The sequence below is a fragment of the Elephas maximus genome, chromosome 19 (genome assembly GCF_024166365.1).
Source record: "Elephas maximus indicus isolate mEleMax1 chromosome 19, mEleMax1 primary haplotype, whole genome shotgun sequence".
NCBI lineage: Eukaryota > Metazoa > Chordata > Mammalia > Proboscidea > Elephantidae > Elephas > Elephas maximus.
In genome coordinates this window covers 67,254,618-67,277,203 of record NC_064837.1, presented here as the reverse complement: position 1 = coordinate 67,277,203, position 22,586 = coordinate 67,254,618, and the positions used below count along the sequence as shown (strand labels likewise).

General features: G+C 46.0%; 1 protein-coding gene across 1 annotated transcript in view; it reads right to left on the bottom strand.

The window, feature by feature from the left end:
• The window catches only part of SEC14L1 (SEC14 like lipid binding 1), a 67,766-nt gene extending 45,951 nt beyond the window's left edge, over nucleotides 1-21,815 (bottom strand). The window contains exons 1-2 of the mRNA XM_049858922.1: nucleotides 21,655-21,815; nucleotides 19,532-19,624 (exon numbers count right to left, since the gene is read on the bottom strand). Coding sequence (XP_049714879.1) covers nucleotides 19,532-19,594 — 63 coding nt within the window. The 5' untranslated portion in view covers nucleotides 19,595-19,624; nucleotides 21,655-21,815. The remainder of the gene's footprint in view (nucleotides 1-19,531; nucleotides 19,625-21,654) is intronic.
• Between the last annotated feature and the right edge of the window lie 771 nt (nucleotides 21,816-22,586).

Sequence of the window (22,586 nt, the reverse complement as noted above, 5' to 3'; positions counted from 1 at the left end):
TGGTGGAACGAGCATAATCTTTCCAGGAAATAAGCGTTTCTCCCCATTTTAAGAATGAAGAAACAGAGGCAGAGAGAAGTTAAATAATCTCCATGGATCTGAAGCCAGGTCTGTCCCACTCCAAATGCAGTCAGCATTATATTCAGAGCACTGGCTTTGGGAGAGGGAGACTGGCCTGAAATCCAGGCTCCACAATCAGAAACTGTCCTTGGACTTGTCCCTTAATTTCAGTGAGCCTAAGTTTCTTCATCTTCTTCAATTCATAAGGTTGTTGAAGAAAACATAAAGAGTTTAGCAGTTCCTGAAATAGAATAAGTACCAAAAACCCACTGCTGTCAATTCTGACTCATGGCGCCCCTATAGGACAGAGTAGAACTGCCCCATAGGGTTTCCAAGGCCGTAATCTATTCAGAAGCAGACAGCCGCATCTTCCTCTCCTGGCATGGCTGGTGGGTTTGCACTGCCAACCTTCCGCACCAGGGCTCCTCAAATAAGTACCTGTTAAAAACTAAACCCGCTACTGTCAAGTTGATTCTGACTCATAATGATCATACAGGACAGAGCAAAACTGCCCCATAGGGCGTCCAAGTAGCGGCTGGTGCATTCGAACTACCGACCATTTGGTTAGCAGCTGAGCTCTTAACCACTGTGCCACCCGAACTCGAGAATAAGTACAATACCCAGTAAATGTCGCTACTGGTCCATGCTGCATGGAACTTCGCAATGGGGAAGAAAGTTATTGAACGCTAGGTAGACGCTGTCGGCTCAAGAGTATGCACAAAAACAGGAGGAAAGCCTTCTAGTACAATCAGCTTTAATAAGCTAAATTTTTTCATTTGACATTTATCTCTTCTACTATCCTTTGGTGAAAATGCTCCAAATAAAACCCACACACTCAGCAGACTAAAATGCCAAATAGCTCCTCCACGACCCTAAACGTGCACGATGCAAATATCAAAGAGGCTTTGTTGGAAACCAAATAATTTTAAGTTTATAATTAAAAATTATAATTAGCTAACTAAAAAAAAATAAGGGCACTAGATGTAAATAAATACCATTTTGGTCTCCTTTCTTCTGTCAGGAAAAAGAAAAGCCAACAGGAAATAAAGCTTAAGTCATCGTATTTCCGTTCAGGCATCAAGAGTGAAACACTCCCCGGGCAATATCATGTCAATACAAGAAATACACACGTTTAGTCAGTCATATACTCCCTTAATTAGCTAAATATATTAAACTCAGCTGCTGAAAGCAGAAAATATGGCCCTGAAAATCAACATTACCGAAATGGGAAAGATGGTTTGCACAAATAAAAGAGGGAGGCTGAAGAGAAGCCAGAATCAAAAGGATTCGGGTTACAGGTAGCCCTGAATCTGGCCCCCTGTGAATGGTATTCACATTTTCCACAGAATGAAGAAACACAATATACCTGGAAGAGAAAGCACAATATACCTGGAAGAGAAAGCACGCATGTGGGGAAACTAATCGCTAGGCTCCCATTGTGGCCTGAATAAATGTAAACAGTAGGCTGTTGTTCCCACAGCCCTGGGAGACTCCTACTGTTCTGGGCACAATTACCTACTGAAGGTGGGGCCTGCAGCAACACCGAGGGCCTCAAACTCCAAGGGCCTCAAACTCCAAGCCTGACGGCTATGCGTCTGCTCCCCGCTCATAGCAGCACTGCCCCACCGCAGCTCTTAAGAGTACCGGCACACTGGGGCGAGGCCATAAACCAGGGAGGGGGGCACACAGCTGCAAACCTAGTGCCTGGGCTCCAATGTCCAGAAGGCCTTGATCTGAATCCCAGCTCCACCAAGAAGCAAGAACCTTCTGTTGACGGGAAGAGAAAGGCTGGATTGCTGGGGAGAAAGTTTTACTGCCCAGCAGGGAACCAGGTCAGGCTCTCTAGAAGGGGAACTGAGGCTGGGGAGGAACAACGTTGGGGGAGGAGAAATGGGGGCAGTCTTCTAAAGTCAAAACACTGCAACCTGGCTCTGTCCTTAGCAAGGCCAGTCTCGGTGTGGCTAGCTGACTGAAGATCAGGGTTGTTAGTGAGGTGAGTGCTGGGCCGGCTGGCTGGCGGTCACTGGTGTGTGTAGGCCGTCCGGGGCTATGGTATCCGGTCATCCTGAGCCACTGTCAGAGAGCCAGATAGTCAGGTTAGGGATTATCACTTGGTAAGCAATTTAAACATCAGTTTCCTCATCTAACCAAAAGGTTGGCAGTTCGAACCCACCCAAAAGTGCCTTGTAAGACAGGCCTGGCAATCTGCTTCCGAAAGGTCACAGCCTTGAAAATTCTATGAAGTGCAGTTCTACTCTGCACACCTGGGTCACCAGGTGTTGGAATCTGGCTTTTGTCTGTAAAGAAGGATAAAGAACAGCTGACTCTATAAAGTCAGAGTAAGCAACCTTACATGACACAGTATAACTTGCCCCATAGGATTTCCTAGGCTGCAGTCTCTTTTCTCCTGGTGGGTTCAATCCACCAACCTTTTCGTTAGCAGACAAGCACTTAATCACTGTGCCACCAGGGCTCCTTTATAAATGAGATAATGACAAACACCCTACTTGGATCAACAATCAATGCCCATGGAAGTGGCAGTCAAGAAATCAAATGACATGTTGTACTGGGCAAATCCGCTACAAAAGATCTCTTTACAAAAAACAAAAATGTCACTTGGAGGACTGAGGTGAGCCTGACCCAAGCCATGGTATTCTCAATCCCCTCATCTCCATGTGAAAGATAAACAATGAAAAGGTAAAACCGAAGAATTGGCTCCTTTGAATTACGGTGTCGGTGATACTGACTATACCATGGACTGCCAAAAGAAGAAACAGATCTGTCTTGGAAGAAGTACAGCCAGAATGCTCCTGAGAAGTGAGGATGGTGAGACTTCATTTCACATACCTTGGACACATTATCAGGAGGGACCAGCCCCTGGAGAAGGACATCGTGCTTGGTAGATGGTCAGGGAATAAGAAAAAGACCCTCATGAGATAGACTGACACAGTGGCTGCGCATGACGATTGTGAGGATGGTGCAGGACCGATCAATGTTTCGTTCTCTTGTACATAGGGTCACTATAAGCCAGAGCCAACTCGATGGCACCTAACAACAACAATACCCCACAAATGCTAGCTGTTGTTCTTAGAATCTTTATATGTTCTTTATGTGTTCTGCATACGGTGTTTCGCGGTAGCACTCCTTCCGCCACACGGGGGCCCAGGCTCGCCCCTGGACCAGGCAATGGTGTCTCTTCGTTGTACTGTTCCCCTTGCTAAGGCAGAGCCCGTGGAGATGGTTTTGTTGCTGCCAGCTGAAGGCCTAGCAGAGCTGAATGAGACCCTGGAGGGTGGGCGTGTTATGCATTGTTTCCCATCCCCCTATGGCACCCAGCCCAGCTTTGCTTCCCTGGTATAAGACTAGTGCTTACTAAACTGAACTACTTTAAAAGTTGGAAACTATAAATTCAAACCATGGCATAGTTGTATTCAAGGCTCTTAACGTCGTTAAAAGCTAACATTTCCTTCATGAAAAAGAAAACCACGACCATGAGAACCCACGAGTATACAAGGACTTTTTTTTAACCTTTCCACTTAAAACTTGAAAAACTTTGTCACCATAGAGTGACAAAGCAAAGTCAAAACATATATGCCACATAGATTTCCATAGGTTTCTCTCTCTTATACCTGGAAGGCACCAAAAAGAAAAGGCACCAAAGACACTCCCAAACCTACATTCCAATCCCACCCTCACCATCATTCAGAGGGTGGTCAAAGGACTCACTGCTGACACGCTGGAGGGAAGAGCTGCCCAACGCTGATTAATATATTTGAACCATCAAGCCACACATGTCAAGCGCAAGTAGGAAAATACAAGTGTATTTCTTTTCCCCCTTAACCTCTAGTTTTCAACACAACCCAGTTTAAAGACCTGACTGATTCGGATTCATGAAAGTACACCAAAAATTCACGTGACTCAGAGGAAGTGTTTATAAACCTGAGTAATGTGAAAACTTTTAAAAGAGCAAAGTTGTCTCAGACCTTTAGTGCTGACCAGTTATTTTTATTATGTTGTTGTTAGTTGCCTTTGGGTTGGCTCTGACTCAAAGCAACTTATAAACAGTGAAGCCTGTGAGAGCCGGAACTCCGGGACAGCCTTGATTCTCCATGTCTCACAAGTTTTCCACTTTTGACAGGGCAGAAAACTTTTCTGTAGTTCATTTTAGTGGAAAATATCCGAGTTTTCCTTCTCTGACAGGTTTGTGCCTTACACAGGTTCCGGCTTTCACAGGTTTTACTTACCGTCCCCAACGTATGACATATTCTAGTTACGGTGAACCGCGCTTACTAAGCTGCACTTACCACCGTCTTTTAAAAAAAATTTTGGTACTACATACAATGTTGTAGCACTTAATCTGCTGTTACCATCCCCAGACGTTTACATGTAATGTTTCCAACCCACGAAGACAAAGATTGGATTTATAAAGATACTGATAGTAAAAGGCAACAATAATGAAAATAAAAAAAAAAAAGTATTTTGACTTACGTCAGAACCGACTTACAACAGTCGTCAGAACAGAACCCTATCATAGGTCGGGGGCTACCTGTATAACAGAACAAATGCTGCCCGGCCCTCCACCATCTTCATGATTGTTGATATTTTTATTATAATATTATTTGGATATGTTCAAATTAGGTGAAAATTCAGACAATGATAAAACAAAAAACAAATTTACAAATTATGCAAGCAATAACACTCAGTGACACCTGTTTAGTGGGAAGGAGGACAATGGGCTGAGAAGGAAGCCCCCTCTGACACGACTATGCAGGGCCTGTCAGGCACAGCTGCTTCCAAAGCTGGCCGCCCACACTCCCCACTCCCGCCACAGTGCTCTATTTAACTTGTCATGTGTACAGCTCTCTGCAAAGTCACTGGGCCTATACTTGGCTCAAACGCTTCATTTACATGTTAATTCCACCTCTACTCTTTCTGTGCTTGCTTTCAACCATTACAAGAGTATTCTCTGTTGCCCACAAAGAAAGCACAAAAAGCAACCACGCACTGGAACGTCTGAGTATGCTTACCTATGAATACGATGGGTACTTAGTTGATCTCAAATGTTTATGTATTTTTTATTATCAAAATAAAAGCATAAAATTAACCAATTCAGTTAAAGGACTGCAGTTTGAAAAACTAAAGGTATACACATCTTTAAGTGGATCATTACACTTGTCTTTGTCAATAAACCCTGAAGGTCAAAGGCTTCACGTGCCACAATCACTTAAGCCCTCGGCAAAGAAGAACGTGTGGCGTGCTATACAACGGTTCACTTCTCTTCGTTCTCCATGTGCTTAATTTTATATTTAAAGCCACCACATGATGGATGAAAGGATCCAATGGAATCCAAACCATGCCATGATTTTCAAAAACCATTCCTAACCCACGGACTTTTGTCCAGTAAAGAGGAAACTGAGTATCAGTGTATCTACGACAGCAAAATAGCAGCTCTGCATACTCTCCTTCAAACCCAGTCGGCTCTGGCGGGGTACCGTTTCCCTTTCCAGAGCGTAAAAAATAAATTCGTGGATTTCAGAGAAGCATTTGGTGTTCCAGGGAACTGCAGTTGTCAGCTTTTAAAGAGGCCATGTGTTTGCCCACATAGAGAACGCAGTGGGCTATGGAAATATTATCTGGTCTCGTGAACCGGAATACAAACTCCAGAGAGTCAGCAGGCTGATAGCATGAGTTGATTAAATCCATGAGGCAAGTATCACGTAAAAGCAAAAACCCAAAACCAAACCCACTGCCGTCAAGTTGATTCTGACTCATAGTGACCCTACAAGACAGAATAGAATTGCCCCATAGGGTTTCCAAGGAGCGGCTGGTGGATTCAAACTGCCGACCTTTTGGCTAGCAGCTGAGCTCTTAACTGCTGCGCTAGTATTAAATACCTGTACTACAAGTTATAACAGACCATCAAATGTCTGAGATTTAAAAACACTCAGAAAAACAAAACCAAATCTGCCCTGACTTGAACACTGAGAGTGCGTTGCGGTTGTCTGCAGAACTATCTTTCCTATCACCTCCATTCCCTTAGAGCTGCTGTTGTGTGTGCCGTCAAGTTGATTCCGACTCATAGCGACCCCATGTGACAAAGCAGAACTATCCCATAGGGTTTCCTAGGCTGTAATCTTTACGGGTCTTCTCTCCCACGGATCGGCTGGTCATTCGAACTGTCAACTTTTTGGTTAGCAGCCGGGTGCTTAACTACTGCACCACCAGGACTCCATCCCCTTAGAGCAGGCTCCCCTTTGCACTTCAGTGGATGACCACTGAGCTCACCTACTTCTCGATGTCCTTCCTTCCCTAGGAAGCTAACAGCAATGGCAATCATGAAATGTTTATACTCATTAAACCCACTGCCATCGAGTCAATTCTGACTCATAGTGACCCTACAGGACAGAGTAGAACTGCCCCACAGAGTTTCCAAGGAGCGCCCGGCGGATTCCAACTGCTGAACTTTTGGTTAGCAGCCGTAGCACTTAACCACTAGGCCACCAGGGTTTCCTATACAGTTATTAGATGTAATAAAATACAGTGGTTGAACTCCTCAAGGACTTGTCTTTCTGTTCTAGAATCTACAAAAGACAAAAAAATAAACCTAGAGAGATATGCAGTTTTTGGTTGATAGTACAGTCAAAAACTAGACTTTAAAAATGTACAGTATAAAACTACTCTACCTGAAAATTGGCAACTGAAGTCACAGGAATAATTCAGACAAGCTTAAGAAAACACACTCTTGAGAGCTTTGGCATCATTAAATGAAGTGAACAACAGCAGTCTGGTGAAGCTCACAAAGCAAATAGTCTCCTCTGAGTATATATTCGATCTTTATAAAGAAATCATAATTTAATAAAAGAGTGTCTCTTGTTAAAGAATGACTTAGGAGTTAAAATTGGAACCATTATTTCCTGTCCTTGAGAATAAAGAATGTGACCCAGCTGGTGCAACAGGGACTCACAAGGACACATCAACTGGGCCCTGAAGTATAAAAACGATAGCTGGGACAACCCTGGAAAACATCTCTCAGGAAACCTTTCCCATAAATACCCCGGTGGCACAGTGGTTAAGAGCTGGCTGCTAAGGAAAAGGTTGGCAGTTTGAGTCCACCAGCTACTCCCTGGACCGTAGGGGGCAGTTCTACTCTATCCTATAGGAGCTATGAGGTTTTGGTTTAGACAGAGCACAAAAGACCCACCCTTACCTTTCCACTCTTATCTTTTTACCTTTCCACTCTTATTTTCTACTAGCATTCAGTAAATAGTAAGATCTGTTGGACCAACAAAGACCCTCCCGACTGTTCTTACTGAAACTTGTACCAAGGATTATTAAGAAAGACAATTTAAAATGTAGAATCATGGCGATTTGGCAGTTTTTAGCCAAAAGGTGAAGCTTTTAATGATTTTATTCATTTGTTATGTCTATATACACTGTTGAGGTGATTTTATCCTATGACAAGAATTTATCCCTTTGAAAATTAAAAAAAAAAGATATAACTGAAACCAACTTCCTTTCTTCCTATTCAATTTACCTCAAATCAAATTAAGGAGCACTAAACCACTGTTCTCAGAGCCCTGGTGGCACCGTGGTTAAGAGCTATAGCTGCTAACCAGGAGGTTGGCAGTTCAAATCCACCAGCTGCTCCTCGGACACCCTATGGGGCAGTTCTATTCTGTCCTGTAGGGTTGCTGTGAGTTGGAATCGAATCAACAGCAACAAGCCTGGTTTTTGGTTGGTTAAACCTGAGCCTGCACCAGGATCACCGGGATGGCTTGTTAAAACAGACACCTGGGCTCTGTCCCCCGTTTCCGTGTCGCTACAGAATCAGAATTTAGAATTACAGTAAAACTTGTGAAAGCCAGAGCCAGTGTAAAGCGAAAACTTGCCAGAGAAAGAAAACATAAACCCAATGAAGCCTGTGAGAGCCTAAACGAGCAAGGACTGCCTTGTTTTTCTGGGTCTCGCAAGTTTCCCACCTTTGATAGGGTACAATCTTACCATTTTTTCTGCGGCTCTTTTTAGTTAAAAATATTTGCGTTTTCCTCCTCTGACAGTTTCCCACCTTATACAAGTTCCAGCTTTCGCAGATCTACTGTATTTTCCACTAACAGACAGCAATAGAAAAGTGGTAAAACTATACCCTGTCAAAGGCAGAAAACTTGTAAGACCCGGAAAAACAAGGCATCCCACTGAGTTCCAGCTCTCACAGGTTTCCTGTATTAGAATTTGCAATCTAAATCGCCTTTGTGTTAAGAAAATTAAAATGAAAGACAACAGCTGTTTGGGGAAGAGCTTCCTAAATATCTCTAACATAAATCCTGCAATACAACCAAAACATCAATTTACTTTTTAAAAGACTACAGGGACCTTGTAGCTTTTAGTTCTGGCCTTGGATTTTAGTACATACACAGGCATTAAACTGGGAAAAAGAAACACACATTTTATGACTAAAACTCCCTAACGTTACAGAATAACTTTCTCATTAAGAAAAAAGAATCATGTACTACCCAACCTCTCAGGTTGGAATCTGCAGAGATCTCAAAAAGGAAATGACATTACCATTCTACCAGGGTCAAGGATTTTACCTTAAAATAAATTCTCTGTTCTGTAGGAGAACCACAGGAAGGACTTTTTAATCTAATCAGTGTTCATCACTGTGGGACAAACCCATTCAGAGCAGCAAGTGATGCAAGAGCCAGGAAAAGCCTTCAGTCAACTACCGTCATTACAAGCTTCAGATCACTGAACATAAACTATTTTACTGACAAAGCACGACGAAAGCAGATACAGTAAATACCTAAACACCTCCAACGGAAGAATATGTTCGATGTGCCAAAATTTTCATTACCAGAAGTGGAAGTAACACGGGAGCCATAAGCACACATTCCAAGACTCGCTTATTCATTCACAAATCTATCTGTGAGGACTTAGTGTATCCTGGAATAAAAAGCAAAATGACTTTGTTTCCATGCCTGAAAGGGAGCCTCCGTGGCTCAGCAGTGATGGGTATATGACAAAGGACCCTCCAGCGGCCAGCGGAGCACAGAGGGAATGAACTCTGATGAGGGGCAACTGAATCCTCCAGGGACCAGTTAGGTCCCGCCAAGTAAGAAAGAGGGGAAAGGTCCTCCACGCAGGCAAGGACAAAGGCATCAGGGCCCTGAAAAAGTACAGTCTAACTGTTGTTGTTGTTAGGTGCCATCAAGTGGATTCCGACTCACAGCGACCCCGGGTGACAGAGCAGAACTGCCCGACAGGGTTTCCTAGGCTGTAATCTTTACGGAAGCAGAATGCCACATCTTTCTCCCACGGGATGGCTGGTGGGTTCAAACCGCCTAACTTTCAGTTAGCTGCCGAGCGCTTAACCACTGCACCACCAGGGCTCCTTTTACAGTATGGTCAGGAAACTGCAAATGATTCCACATAACTAGGTGTGACGTGTATGTGGGGGCCTCTCGTGTGGAGATTAGGCCACAGAGGAAGGCTGGAGGCAGACGAGGAAGGGCTCTGGGTACAAAGCTAAAGAACCTGAACTTCACCTTGCAGGTGAGGGCAGCCGCTGAAGAAGGATAACTAGAGAGCAGCACGGCTGGATTTATGGTTAAGAAATCTCTCTGTACTGAGAAAGGGGGGAGGAGGACGAGATGGGCTTGGGACTCGGTAACCAGAGGCCAGTGCAGGGACCCACCATAAAGTAACGAGGAACGAGCTGATACAGGGGCAGATCCAGAAATAATGCAGAAGGGGGCCTGGACAGGCCAGGACCTAGTCACCCACGAGACAGAGGGCTGAGGAGGGAGCAGGTAGGGAGGCTCAGGGGTCCGGTCACCCACAAGGTAGAAGAGTGAGAAGGGAACGGGCAGGGAGGCCCAGAGGTCCGATCTGGGTAGGGAGGTGGTGATGCCAGCGTTAGAGAGAAAGGAAGAGCTTCTGAGTGGTATCTTACTGGTTTAGGTTTTGTGTGTTTGTGTGTTGGTTTTCCTGCTCTGGTGTATTGTCCCTGTGTCAGTGCGGGGGAGGGAGAATTCTCTTTCAGATGAACCAAGTCTGCCTTGGAATAGTCAAATGGAGATGTCCAGCAGGCAGCAGCTGGGTGTCTGGAAGCTCCTGAGTGAGTCCAGACTGAAGGAAAAGCTTTGAAGTGTGTTGAAGCCATAGCATGTCAGGGGAGAGAGATGAATAGATATTTCTGAAATACCATTAACTACTCATTCAAACAACACCCATTATGGCCAGAAAACACAAAATAGCAAAACAAATGACAGAGAAAGAGTCCAACCACACCCAGGAAGGCCAGGAGGTGGGTGAGAAGGGGAGGAAGAAAGATCAGAAGGCAGGGCCGGAATCCAGGCAACTGTACACTGGCATATAGGTTTTTTGGTTATTCGACCTGGAAGGGGCTACAGAGGCTGGCCTCGAGTCAGGTAAGCAAGACATCCACAGGCCAGGCGCGTGGCAATAACCCAAGGAGCACTTACCGGCACATTAGTGCTAAACAAGGCAGTAGAGACCTATGAAGCACTGACGAGTGATTTCTGAATGAAAAACAGGTGCCCTACACTTGAAGACACGTACAGCCATTACCTCATACACAGCTATACTCAATTATACTCAATTACACATAAAGACTGTCTTAAAAAGGCTAGCACTCCGAAAATCAAATTGCACCCTTCATGACTCTTACAATGAAATATATGCTTTCTTTTCTGTTACAATCTGTAAAGTTACTCCACTAGAAATATACTGTCAGTTCTACTCTAATTCAGGCTTAACAATCAAGAAAGAAGGATCGATTATAAGGCCTGCCAACCCAAACCTGCTCTACAGCGACCTTCTCTGACCACTCTGGTGTCCCTATCCAGGGCTCTGAGGAAAGAGACCTCTCCCACCACCCACCTCGGGGCCAACCAGCTGGACTTTCACCCAGCACACACTGCATGTGCTCAGTCCCCGCCGATAAATTAATCCCTTCACGGTTCAACTGCTTTCTGTACGAAATATTAGGACCAATTCCATGGGTAAAAAATAATTATAAATAGAAAGACCCAATTTAGTTTGGGAAGAAACATTTTGCACTTTATTTGCAGCTCAAAATTACCTATGAAAATTACAGGGACAGACGGGGAGTTGCCTGGCTTAGCCATTAGCTCCAATCCCCATCAGCACAGGTTTAAACGGAGCTGCAAAAAAGTGCCTGAATTGACTGATTTTAGCTCAGCACTTTCTCCTGGTGCCTACCTGCTGTGAGGAACAATGAGATCACCAAAAGGCAAAGGTCATTTTACAGGACAAATGATCCAGGTTCTCTAACAAATCAAAGGCATGGAAGTAAAACAAAAGGGAAGGGGGGTGTTACGGATTAAAGGAGACTTCAGAAACAATGACCAAATGACTGGGGAGGAGCTTGGTTTCATTTGAAGCAGGAGCCAAATGGCTTCTAAAAAGACACTTTTCTTTAAGACAGTTGGGAAAATCTGAACATGGACTCAGTATTAGACGGTATCAAGGAATTATCAGTAATTTTGTTAATGTAATAATGACACGTTGATTATGTTTTAAAAAAGAAAAAGGTCCTTAATGTTCCGGATACATGCTTAAGCATTAATGAAGGAATTAACAGGACATCTGAAATCTGCTATAAACGTACCGGAAAAAAAGTGAAGAGAACCGGCAAAACATTACTAATACCAGAGCTGGGGGATGGGTATATGATACGGGGATTTATTACATCATTCCCTCTACCTGTGTATGTTTGAAATTTTCCAGAAGACAAAGTTTGAGAGTTTTTTTGTTTGTTTTTACAAAAAGAGTCAAGGTGAATCAGAGAGGAAGGGCGCTGAATCTGATCCTGCTTTATTTCTCCTTAAAGTATTTTCCTACTGCCCCACAACTTCCTTCCACCTAGCACGTTAAAAATAATCCAGGATGCGTCATGCGTTGGGGAGAGCGGAGTGAGAGAGGAAACTGCTTGGCTCTGTACAAAGCAGCGTTTAATGAAAGCATACTAGAATTGTATATTTTCAAAGCCAAGTGAAGTTGAATAACTGCACCCCAGCCTTGACTAAATGCAGGACTCCCACTATGACTTCCAAGAACTTTGTAACTGAGACGAGTACCCAAAAAATACCCAGTGCCGTCGAGTCGAGTACAGCCCCCACTGAACACTGACCAGGACCCTTAGCAGATTGCCAGAGAAAGTGGACATTTTTCTCCACTCCCAGACATGAACAAAATTAGGGTTTAAGTCATCTACCCTAAATGTAAGCTGTTTACTCATTTGAATCAAAATGAAGCCTGCTGCATAGTAGGCTGCTTGAAGATCTAACAATACCTGTGTTAGTGAAAAAGACAGATTTCAGTATCACATTTAACTATCAGAAACTTGGAAACAAGAGGCAGCCAGAAATGCAAAAGGCACAGGGATGAATTCTAAGATGAGAGGAAGAGGATGTGCTTCAAAGTGAAAGATGGAATGAAAATATTTCATAATAACTGAAATAATATTGAAAATCCGGTATGAATGGGACTCTTGAGACAGAGAAAAAAACAAAAAGACAAAAGAGGAGTGTTCGCTCAAAACCGCATCAGGCAGGGAAGGGCCGGGGGAAGGCTAGGGCGTCACCAGCCAGCAGGAACACTGCCCAGGGGAGGCTTGTCCCAAAGAGGTGTCCTACCTCTCGGGTTTCTGCACACCTCACACCAGACTCGACTGGGAGAACGCTCACCTCACATTGTAGTCAGACACAAGCCTACGCCAAACCAAAAAAACCCACTGCCGTCAAGTTGATTCTGACTCATAATGACCCTAACAGGACAGAGTAGAGCTGCCCCACAGGGTTTCCAAGGATGTAATCTTTATGGAAGCAGGCTGCCACATCTATCTCCCATAGAGCAGCTGGTGCGTTCAAACCACTAACCTTTCAGTTAGCAGCTGGGCACTTAAGCACTATGCCACCAGGGCTTCTTAAGTCTACCCCAGCCCCACATTCCTCCCTAGCTGTTGTGATACACAAAATTTGAATGGATGAGATAAAAGTTAAATATAAATACAAATGCCCATTTAACAAACACAATCATACTAGAGTCATTTGCTTACATATAAACCGACTCATTTCACCTCCTACCTGGAAGTAGGAAAAGGGCCGGATGGGAGGAAGAGGGGAGGGGAGGACAGGGCTATTCCCAGGCCCCGTCTTGCTCGAGCTCACCCCTGTGGTCTAACTCCATGGCATCCTCACAGCAGTCCTGGGCTACTCGCTGGCCTGGGATACAGAGCTAAGTGCTGTACCTAGTCTCACAGCAAATCTCTTTCTCATCCTTTCATCCCCTCATCTTAGTGGGAAGAGAGTAGATACCTGATAAAAAAAACCAAATCCGTTGCTGGTGAGTCAATTTTGACTCATAGCGACCCTATAGGACAGAGAAGAACTGCCTGATAGTTTCCAAGGAGTGCCTGGTGGATCTGAACTGCCGACCTTTTGGTTAAGAGCTGTAGCTCTTAACCACTCTGCCACCAGGGTAGAAGAGGGCCTATAAAACAAGAGAATAAAACAAAAAAATAAAACGAAACAGAGGAGAGCAAAACCAAATTTTGTGGTTGTGGTGGGCCATTTAATCTACAGCTGTACACTGCCAAATAGGTTTTTTGGTTATTCGGCCTGTAAACATACACTGCTTAAACTGTTCTCACAGTGTTTGCCAACATGATTTTGTATAATTTATGAGAATGTACAAAAAAAAAAAAAGTTTGCCAATTTCATCACAAAAGGGCTTTGCTCCTAGGAGACCCACTGGCTAAATTAAAGGATCCGAGCGTGTTACTTCTTTCCTGTGGAGAAAACATAGGTTCCTTGACTGAAAACAGGATCAGTTATATTTTAGATCTGGGTTTCCATTAAACCCATTTGCCAAAATGAGCAAAGGTCACTGGCGTCTTGAGAGGCATCAGGGAAATGAGGCAGGACTTGGGTCTCAAAGGATCAATAAGGTGTGAAGAGACAGACAGGGAAAAGACAAACATAGATAACTTGCAAAAGAAAGGGGGGGGAGGGACAAGAAAAGGCACTGCATATGGCAGGACAGAAATGGCTTTACGAGTCCATGTTGGGAAGTTTCCATAATTTATGAAACAAGGTTAAGCACGTCGGGGAGGACACAGTTATGAAGGACCTTGGAGAATGGGCAAAGGGATTTGGAAGAGATAATAGGAAACAACTCCAACAGAGTGCTGACAACATGAAAACACTGCCTGGCCTAGACCACAGGACGACTTCAAGGGATAAAAATGTAAGTGTGAAAACAAGCCAGTCAGCTTTGCAGTTCCTCCAGAGAGGGGGACCAGGGGCAGCAGTGATGGTGGGGCTAGAGAGGAGGGCAGAAACGCACCATCTAGTGGCTATATCTGCTGAGGGGCAAAGATGATAAAGAGGGTCTGGGAGGAGGACAGTATTACTGAGTAAACCAGGGGAACTAGGATGGGTGGGTGGGTGGGTGGGTGAAGAGAGGAAAGAATGATTTGACCAAACGTGTTGCAATAAAGAGAAGCTGGTTATGATAATGAGAAGCTGAAGTAGGAACGGGTTACCGTTTCTCAGTTGTTACATAAAGCAGTGGAGTCTCTTCTATCATCTGTTTCATCTAGTCAAAATGACAGCTGTCCTCGCAGAAAGAGGATCACGAAGACCAAGTCACCGCCTGCCTTCCAACTACCACCAGAAGACGGGTTCCCATGTTTTTTCTTCTCTCACACAACCCTGGGTGCGAGCCTAACCCGCCCTCTCCCATACTGCCCTCTACCACGCTCTTCCCGCCATCCTCTCACCTCCTTTGTTTTTCCTTTGGATCCTTTACTAAGGGGCCATTAACATCAGGGCGGGGGGGCGGGGGGCTACACATGAAATTGCTTAAGTTTTAAAACTTGTGTTTTATCTCAGAAATTTCAGAAAGAAACACTCCAACCCAAGTCTCTCAGAATTGCTCTCCCATTCCCAGTCCTTTTCAGTGGGATCCCACGTGAGACCATAAATCCTTTAGGCGCAATCACCTGGCATGTCCTTCACGGTTACTCTCTCCTCCCCACAAGCCAGGCAGAGTTGCTCCAGGAAATGCCTCAGAGTGAGACTTGGGAGAGCTGAGGACATCTTCACGGACAAGAAGCTTCACGAAACGTTTGAGGATAGCACTATCTGGGAGGCAGCACGGGGTAACAGAAGGAACACTAGACTCACCCATCGGAGGATCTCCACTACTAATTACCAGTGTCAGCTGAACTTCCGAGTCTCAGATTCCTCACCCTGGAAATGGGGTTGAGCGAGGTGATCTCTGCAACTCACTGAAGACTAACATTCCGATTCTGGGTTAATCTAACAAAGGAACGCCCAGGAAATCCCACAACTGCCTGCTAAAAAACTTTTGCTTGTTTAAATACCATTTTTAATTCAAATGAGTTAATGAGAGTATTAACATGATTTCTCCATGAAACCAGTATTTAAAACCTGTTGCTGTCCGGTCGACTCTGACTCAGGGCGACCCCACGTGTTACAGAGGAGAACTGAGCTCCACGGGTTTTCTCCCTTGGACATAATCCTAAAGGATGCAGACCACCAGGTCTTTCTTCCACAGTGCTGCAGGGTGGAACCTTTCTGTAACCGATATAATGACCCAAAACAAATGATAACTTCCCATTAAATCAACTGAAAAGCAATGAATGTATCTGATACCCACTGTGTACCTATTTTCACCAAGTACTTTCTATCTAAACAATTTTCTGGCAATACTAAATAACAATAAAACTCTTGGTTAAAAAAAACACGCTGCCATTGATTCAGCACAGAGCAATCTCAGAGGACATGTTAGAACTGCCCCATAGGGCTGCCAAGGCTATAATCTTTATGGAAGCAGACTGCCACATCGTTCTCTCCAGAGTGGCTGATGGGTTCAAAATGCCGACATTTCAGTTAACAGGGGAGCATTTTAACCACTGCGCCACCAAGCATCCTAGGACAAACTAGGGCATTAAGTTGAGCGAGCGGCATTTTCTCCAAGATTTTCTCCTCACACCCGCACAAAAAAACCAAACCCGTTGCCATCAAGTCAATTCCAACTCATAGCGACCCTATAGGACAGAGTAGTACTGCCCCACAGTTTCCAAGAAGCACCTGGTGGATTTGAACTGCCAACCTCTTGGTTAGCAGCCATAGCTCTTAACCACTATGTCACTAGGGTTTCCTTTCCCCTCACAGGACCCTGTAAATTAGGACTTTACCTACTGATTACCTCATACCCACCACCTGCCACACTCTTTCAACATGGTCATGTACTTTGATTACTGAAGCATAATTCACCTTTTGAGATTCTCAAAGACACTTAAGTGAATCTATTAGTCCAGTTAGAACAAACAAACCTGTCTTGGAAGAAACAGAGCCAGCACGCTCTTTAGAAGCAAGGATGGCGAGACTATGTCTCACATACTTTAGACATGTTATCAGGAGGGATCAGTCCCTGGAGAAGGACATCAATGCTTGGTAAAGTACAGGGTCGGCGGAAAAGAGGAAGACACAGTGAGATGGACTGACACAGTGGCTGCAACAATGGGCTCAAGCATAACAATTGTGAAGACGGCGTGTTTCATTCTGTTGTACACAGGGTGGCTATGAGTCAGAATTGACTTGACAGCTCCTGATAACATTAGTCCTGTTCTCGCCTTAACTGTTTACCATCTTTCTTCACGCTGAACGTGAACTGAAAGGACATTTTCAGAGCAGCTCTAGTATTTATTGTTTTGTTTCAATAAGAAAAAAATGAAGCAAGATAAATACTGGGGATTTTGTATCGTACAATTACAGTCAGAAAAAGGGGCAAATGACATAAGAAACCCACTGAAGACTTAACATTCTAGTTTCAATCTAATTCTGGAAGGAAAAAGGTAACATATTTCATTTCCAGATTAAAAAGCATTTTCTAACAACTCAAAAAAAAAAAATTAACCACTGCTTCAAAAGGTGATTTAATTTTGAAAGATTGGTGGAGAACGTGGCTCAGAATAATTTGAATTTCTTCTGTAAATCCATGAATAAAATTGGTGAGGCGCAAATTCACAACTCTGAAAATAAGGAAGTCTTAGCATTAGACAAGCAAAATATCTCTTTATTCAACCTAGTACTTGGAGAAAAGACTACCTCTTGCCTCAAGCTATCGGTGTTGCACCCAGCTTTTTAAATCATACATAATGTTTTGGAAACGTAATACAGTGAAACCTGTAAGGGCTGGAACTCGACGGGACTGCCTTGTTTTTCCAGATCTCACAAGTTTTCCGCCTTTAACAGGATGTAATATTACCACTTTTCTATCACTTGTTTTAGTGGAAAATATTTGCGTTTTCCTTCTCTGACAGGTTTCCACTGTACACAGGTTCCGGTTTTCGTAGGTTTACTGTATAAGTCATGGTGCTGTGCCGGCCTCGCCCTCTGCCCACAGTCCCTCAGTGAGGCAGTGGCTTTGCTTCACACAATGCTGCCTTTCTGTTCCGACTCCCACCCCCATCCCCACCCACCCCGCTATTTACCCCCCAACTCGCACCAGTCCAGCCAAGTGACCAGTTAGGCCAGTGGCCCTAAGGCAAACCACTGGCAGCTGGTGAACAACCTAGATCTCAGGTCCAGAGGGAAAAGATGAACCAGACCAAATTTCTCTCAAGAATCTGACCGAAGAACTGTGGCAATGTTTGGTCACTCAGAAACGGAAAGAAGGCAACGAGAAATGCCATCAAGTTGAACTGGGGTCTGCGGAGCTCTGGCCAGCTGAGAAAGCTCATGTGAACTGAGGCCACGGGTAGGGGGGAGAAGACTCCAGTTGGCGGTGGACAGTGAGTCCCGTGTACCCAGAGCCAGGTAGTCACATGGGGTGCAGTTCTAAGGACATCTGCCCCTGTGGCCCCAGAGCCCCCGGAAACCACACTCCAGGCCAAGATTCCAGAGTCCCAGCTCATGTTCCTGGGTTTCTGTGTGATTCTATGTCTTATCACTAGTAGACATCTCAGGTTAGAATGGAGCTCTGCTCCATACCACCAAATCCAACCTAGCACACATAACATGCAAACACATACTATGCCAATCAGAGGCTATGTCATGTTATGACAAACAAGTCTTTCCAAAACTCACAAACCTAAATACTGATCAGTCCCAGTGAAACATAGTTCAGGGAAACGCAAACTAAAAAACATCCCCCCGCCTTCCCCTCACCCCTGACAGGGAAGGGGCACAGGGAACCCTCTGGGATAATGGAGAAAAACAGTCTGAATCTTCACAGCTGTGGCCATCACTGGTGTAGCTGATCCTGTCAAAACCAGTCAACCTTACACCCAACGTGTGGCTGTCTCCATATTAAATTACACCCCAATTAAAAAACAAACACAAAGCTCTAAATCTAAACTGTTCCTTGAGGGGACTGTATTTTTGTTTTTTAAACTATGGTTGTTTTTTTTTTTAACTATATTGATCTGGATAAATTTCACACATACAATGCTGGGCAGAAGCCAGACCCAAGAGTACCAACTGGACCTGTGCTTCTATTGAAAGAATAGAAACAGATAACATTCACCTCAGGTGCTAGAAGTCAGGCAGTGGCTACCTTTGAGAGGGGTGAGAGCTGGCACAGAAAGGGACCCAGGGGGACTTCCGGTGGTGCTGCTCACGTTCTATTTCTTGCTCCAGAGGCCAGTAACACAGGCGTGTTCGGTTTGAAATATTTTCATCAGGATGTATGTTTATGATAGAGGCACTTTTCTGTACATATATTATACTTTAAAAATAACAAGGAAGGGGAAGAGAGGGAAGAAAAGCCCTATACTGATCTAAAAGTGGCAGAAAAAGATTGTTGTTGTTGTTTTCTTGTTTTGCATCTGGTGAAATGCTTATTTTCAGCCAAACTCTTTGGGTAAATAAAGAAAATTACGATTTTTGTTATCCCATGTGTGGAATTCTAATGTGATTTGTAAATGTGATATAAGGGGAGAAAACTCATTTCAATGAAATCACGTGAATCCGTTACACCCCAGCCCGTGGTGCCCAGGGCCGAGACCACCTGAAGTAAGTCCACCCATACCCACAACCCCCTTCAGAGCAGACAGCATGGGCAGGGATGAGACTCACTCCACGGCCCTTTTCTACTTTAACAAAAACCCCACGAAATCCCGAGGCAGAAATATTCAGCCAGAATCCCACCCCTGCGTTGTCACAGGGAGAATTAACTCAGCTTCGCACACTTCCCTAAGCACATTTTTTAAAAAATAAATGTGCAGACTGGATTTTTAGGAGCTTATATTTTGAAAACATTTCGTAGACTCTAGAAAAGGTTCATATGTATAAAAACAGTAAGTCAAAGAAGAGTGATGGAGACAAACAATAAATTCACAGATTATCAACTTCAAACAGGAAATAAGAAGCCAAAGAGTAAATCGCAAAGTACTTACAGCCATAATTAATTCAAAGGGGTGTTTATAGACCCGCACCGGTGACTGGTATTTTTGCACCATGATTGTAATAGAACAGGAATCCTCTCACACCTGCAAAACATAATCAAACGGGGTACATGCCATGATTGGGGGAACTCAGTCTGTATTCACACGTACCCAAAGCCAGAGGTAGAAAGGGACCTGAATAGGTCATAATTCTGTGCACGTAAAAATCATAAAATACTTAAATATGCAAGGGTGGGGGAGGGCATAAGACAATAGGAAAAGGTGAAGAAAGACACCAGCTCCACCAGCAGCAAACTGGGGGCCCCATCCCTCCTCTGCATCCCTGCACCTCTAAAGTGACTGCACCAGGTTAGATGACCTCCGAAATCTCTCTAGCTATGAAATGTTGTGATTCAAGTATTCTGATAACCAGCAGAAGTAGTTCTTGAATCGTTCCTTTCAACTGGGGAACACAGAAAAACACGTCAAGATATCAGGCCTGGAGATACACAAAAATAAAAGTGGAAAAAAATAACTGCTGAGTCTCAAATTATGGAATCCTCCCCCAAAAGCTTGTTATAATGGAAACTTTTCATCAAATCCTGTTTTCTAACTCTGTCCACTATGATCTCCAAGAAGTGTCTTCAAAGGACAGCGGTGCCAGGCGCTCTGGCAGAAGAAGCTCGGCCGAAACCTCCACTTCAAACAGCTGTACTCTCTGAGCCTGATCCTCCTGTCAAAGGATCCTTCTGCGAGGCACACAATCGCCCCCTGGACCAAGCACTCAGCCCAAGCCTACGTGGACTTCTCTGAAGACACTTCCATTTGGAGTCTTGATGTGGCTATTTACTTCCCTATTAAAAGTGAGCAAAAAAAAAAAAACCCCAAAAAGTCTACTTGTTCTGCCAAGGATAATCAGTAAGAATGTTATTTTATGCTGAGAGTTGGCAAGAGAATATTCAAAAGTCCAAAACAGAATATCCTCAAGGAGTCCAAAGACTAGCTGTACAAGAAAAAAAGTTTACAAAGATGTATGTTATTCCAGAAATGCCCTACCTACATTACCGCCTTTAAACAGGCCTGGAACTTCTCAGGGATGTTCTGTTTGGCATACCTGGCAGAAGGAACAGGTTACTGTAGAAACAGCCACCGTGCTGAAACTGTTAAGGACTGACTCTGGGTGACCTCTGGCAAGTCACCTGACTTCACTGGGACTCAGTTTCATCTCAGTGAAAGAGGTTTTGGGTGAGAGGATTTTGAAAGATAGCTCTAAAATGACCAGCGTTAGAGACGAGTTCCTGTGTTCTCTTCCAGATTCAACTGGAAGCCCTCGTTTAATCCTGACGGTGGGACTGCCTTGTCCTGGTGTACTGGGACCACGTTCTATTGAGTTACGCACGCCTTACAACGTTGGCTCACAGTCGGTACCCAATACTCTTAAAAATTGAATTGGGAAAACTAATTTTAGGTTATCTACCTGATAAGGGGAGAGTGATTACCAGGTACAATACAGGAGAGATGGGTAACGCAAAAAGTAAAGCAGAATGCTCGTCTAAGAAACGGTAACATCCCCTCGGGATTCCACGCCTGGCAGAACCCAAAGCGACTACACTGAAGAACACCCTCATTTCCGAACTTCTGAACGCCTTTCAGGCGCCAGCTTGGGATGCTGTGGTCCGGATCAACGTCCTACGAGGGAATTCGGAGCTACAGCGGTCAAGTGGCACCCTAGACCAGGGCTGCCTCTATTGCATGACAATCGGTGTTCAAACACGAGCCGATGCCGGGACCAGTGAGTCCAGACCGGTGAGTCCATCCCGAGCCGGATCGGGGGCGCCGGGCAGCGGGATCGGTGAGGCGGAGGTGAGCTGGGGACCGGCTCCGGCCCCCAAACTCTGCTCGGGGAGCGAGAAACCAAGCGGGAAGGGGGCCACCAGGAAAGTCCGGGAAGCGAGAAGGGGCGGCGGGCCCGGGCCCGGGGAGGGCAGGAGGGGCACTGGCTCCGGGCAGAGCCCGGGGGGGAGCCGCAGGGGACGGGGCGGCGGGCGGGGGAACGGCCCGAGAAGGTCCCGGGAGCCGGAGGGGGCGGGCGGCGTCCAGGGGCGCGCCCGGACCCGCCGCGGCGACGCGCCTACCTCTTGTCAGAAAGGCCGGGTCCGGGGCGCGGGGCGGTGGGGGGCGTTCATGCCGGCGGCTCCGCGATGCCGGCGCCGTTCCACCGTTCTGTGGCCGCAGCTCGACCGCCGGTTCCGGGTAAGGGCCGGGGGCGGGAGCGCGGAGCGCGAAGGGGCGCGGCGAGGGCACGAGTGGTTGTTACGGGTGACGGTGAGGGCGGGGCCGAGGCGCCGGAAGGGGCGCGCGTGCGCGGACGCGGTCCCAGAGGGCGGAGGCGGGAGCCGGCGACGGTTGCTAGGGAGGGGGGAGGTGGTGACAACCGGCGCCGGCCCCGTGCTGCGCAGGCGCAAGCTCGCGCCAAGGCGGGCGGAGGAGGAATCCGGAGAAGGCGTCCGTCGGCGCCTGGCCCTGGCTCCTCCCATTTCCTGGGTTCCGGGCAGGGGGGCGGGTGAGGGCGGGGCGAGGGCGGGGGCGGGGCAGGGGCGGGGCTCGGGAGTAGAGGGGCGGAGGGGAGGGCGGCTCCCGAGGGGCTGCGAGCGGGGGGATGGGCGGGGTTCCGCTGAATGGGAACAGGGAAGCGCGCGGGGTGTCAAAATGAGCGGGACCTTCCTCCTCTGCTGCGGGCCCCGGGGTGCTGGTGAGGCCCTCTGCTCTGAGGCCCTTCCCGGCCAGCCTCAGACGTCCCCCCGGGCTTCCTCATTGTTTGTGGACTGCTCAGAAGCCGGCTTCCCCCTGCGGTGCCCTGACCGGATTCTCGCCCAGGAATGGCGATGAGGCAGACACCAGGCTTGGAAGAGGCTGGGTGGAACCCAGCAGCAGCCTCGACAACACCGCCAGTCCTCCCTAGGGCCAGGTTATGGGGTCGAGCCGAGACAGGAGTCCAGGGGCGGCCCTTCCAGGAGATGAGGGGTCCTCAGAGGGCTGCTAGGAGCAGCACTCCAGCTCCAATTTT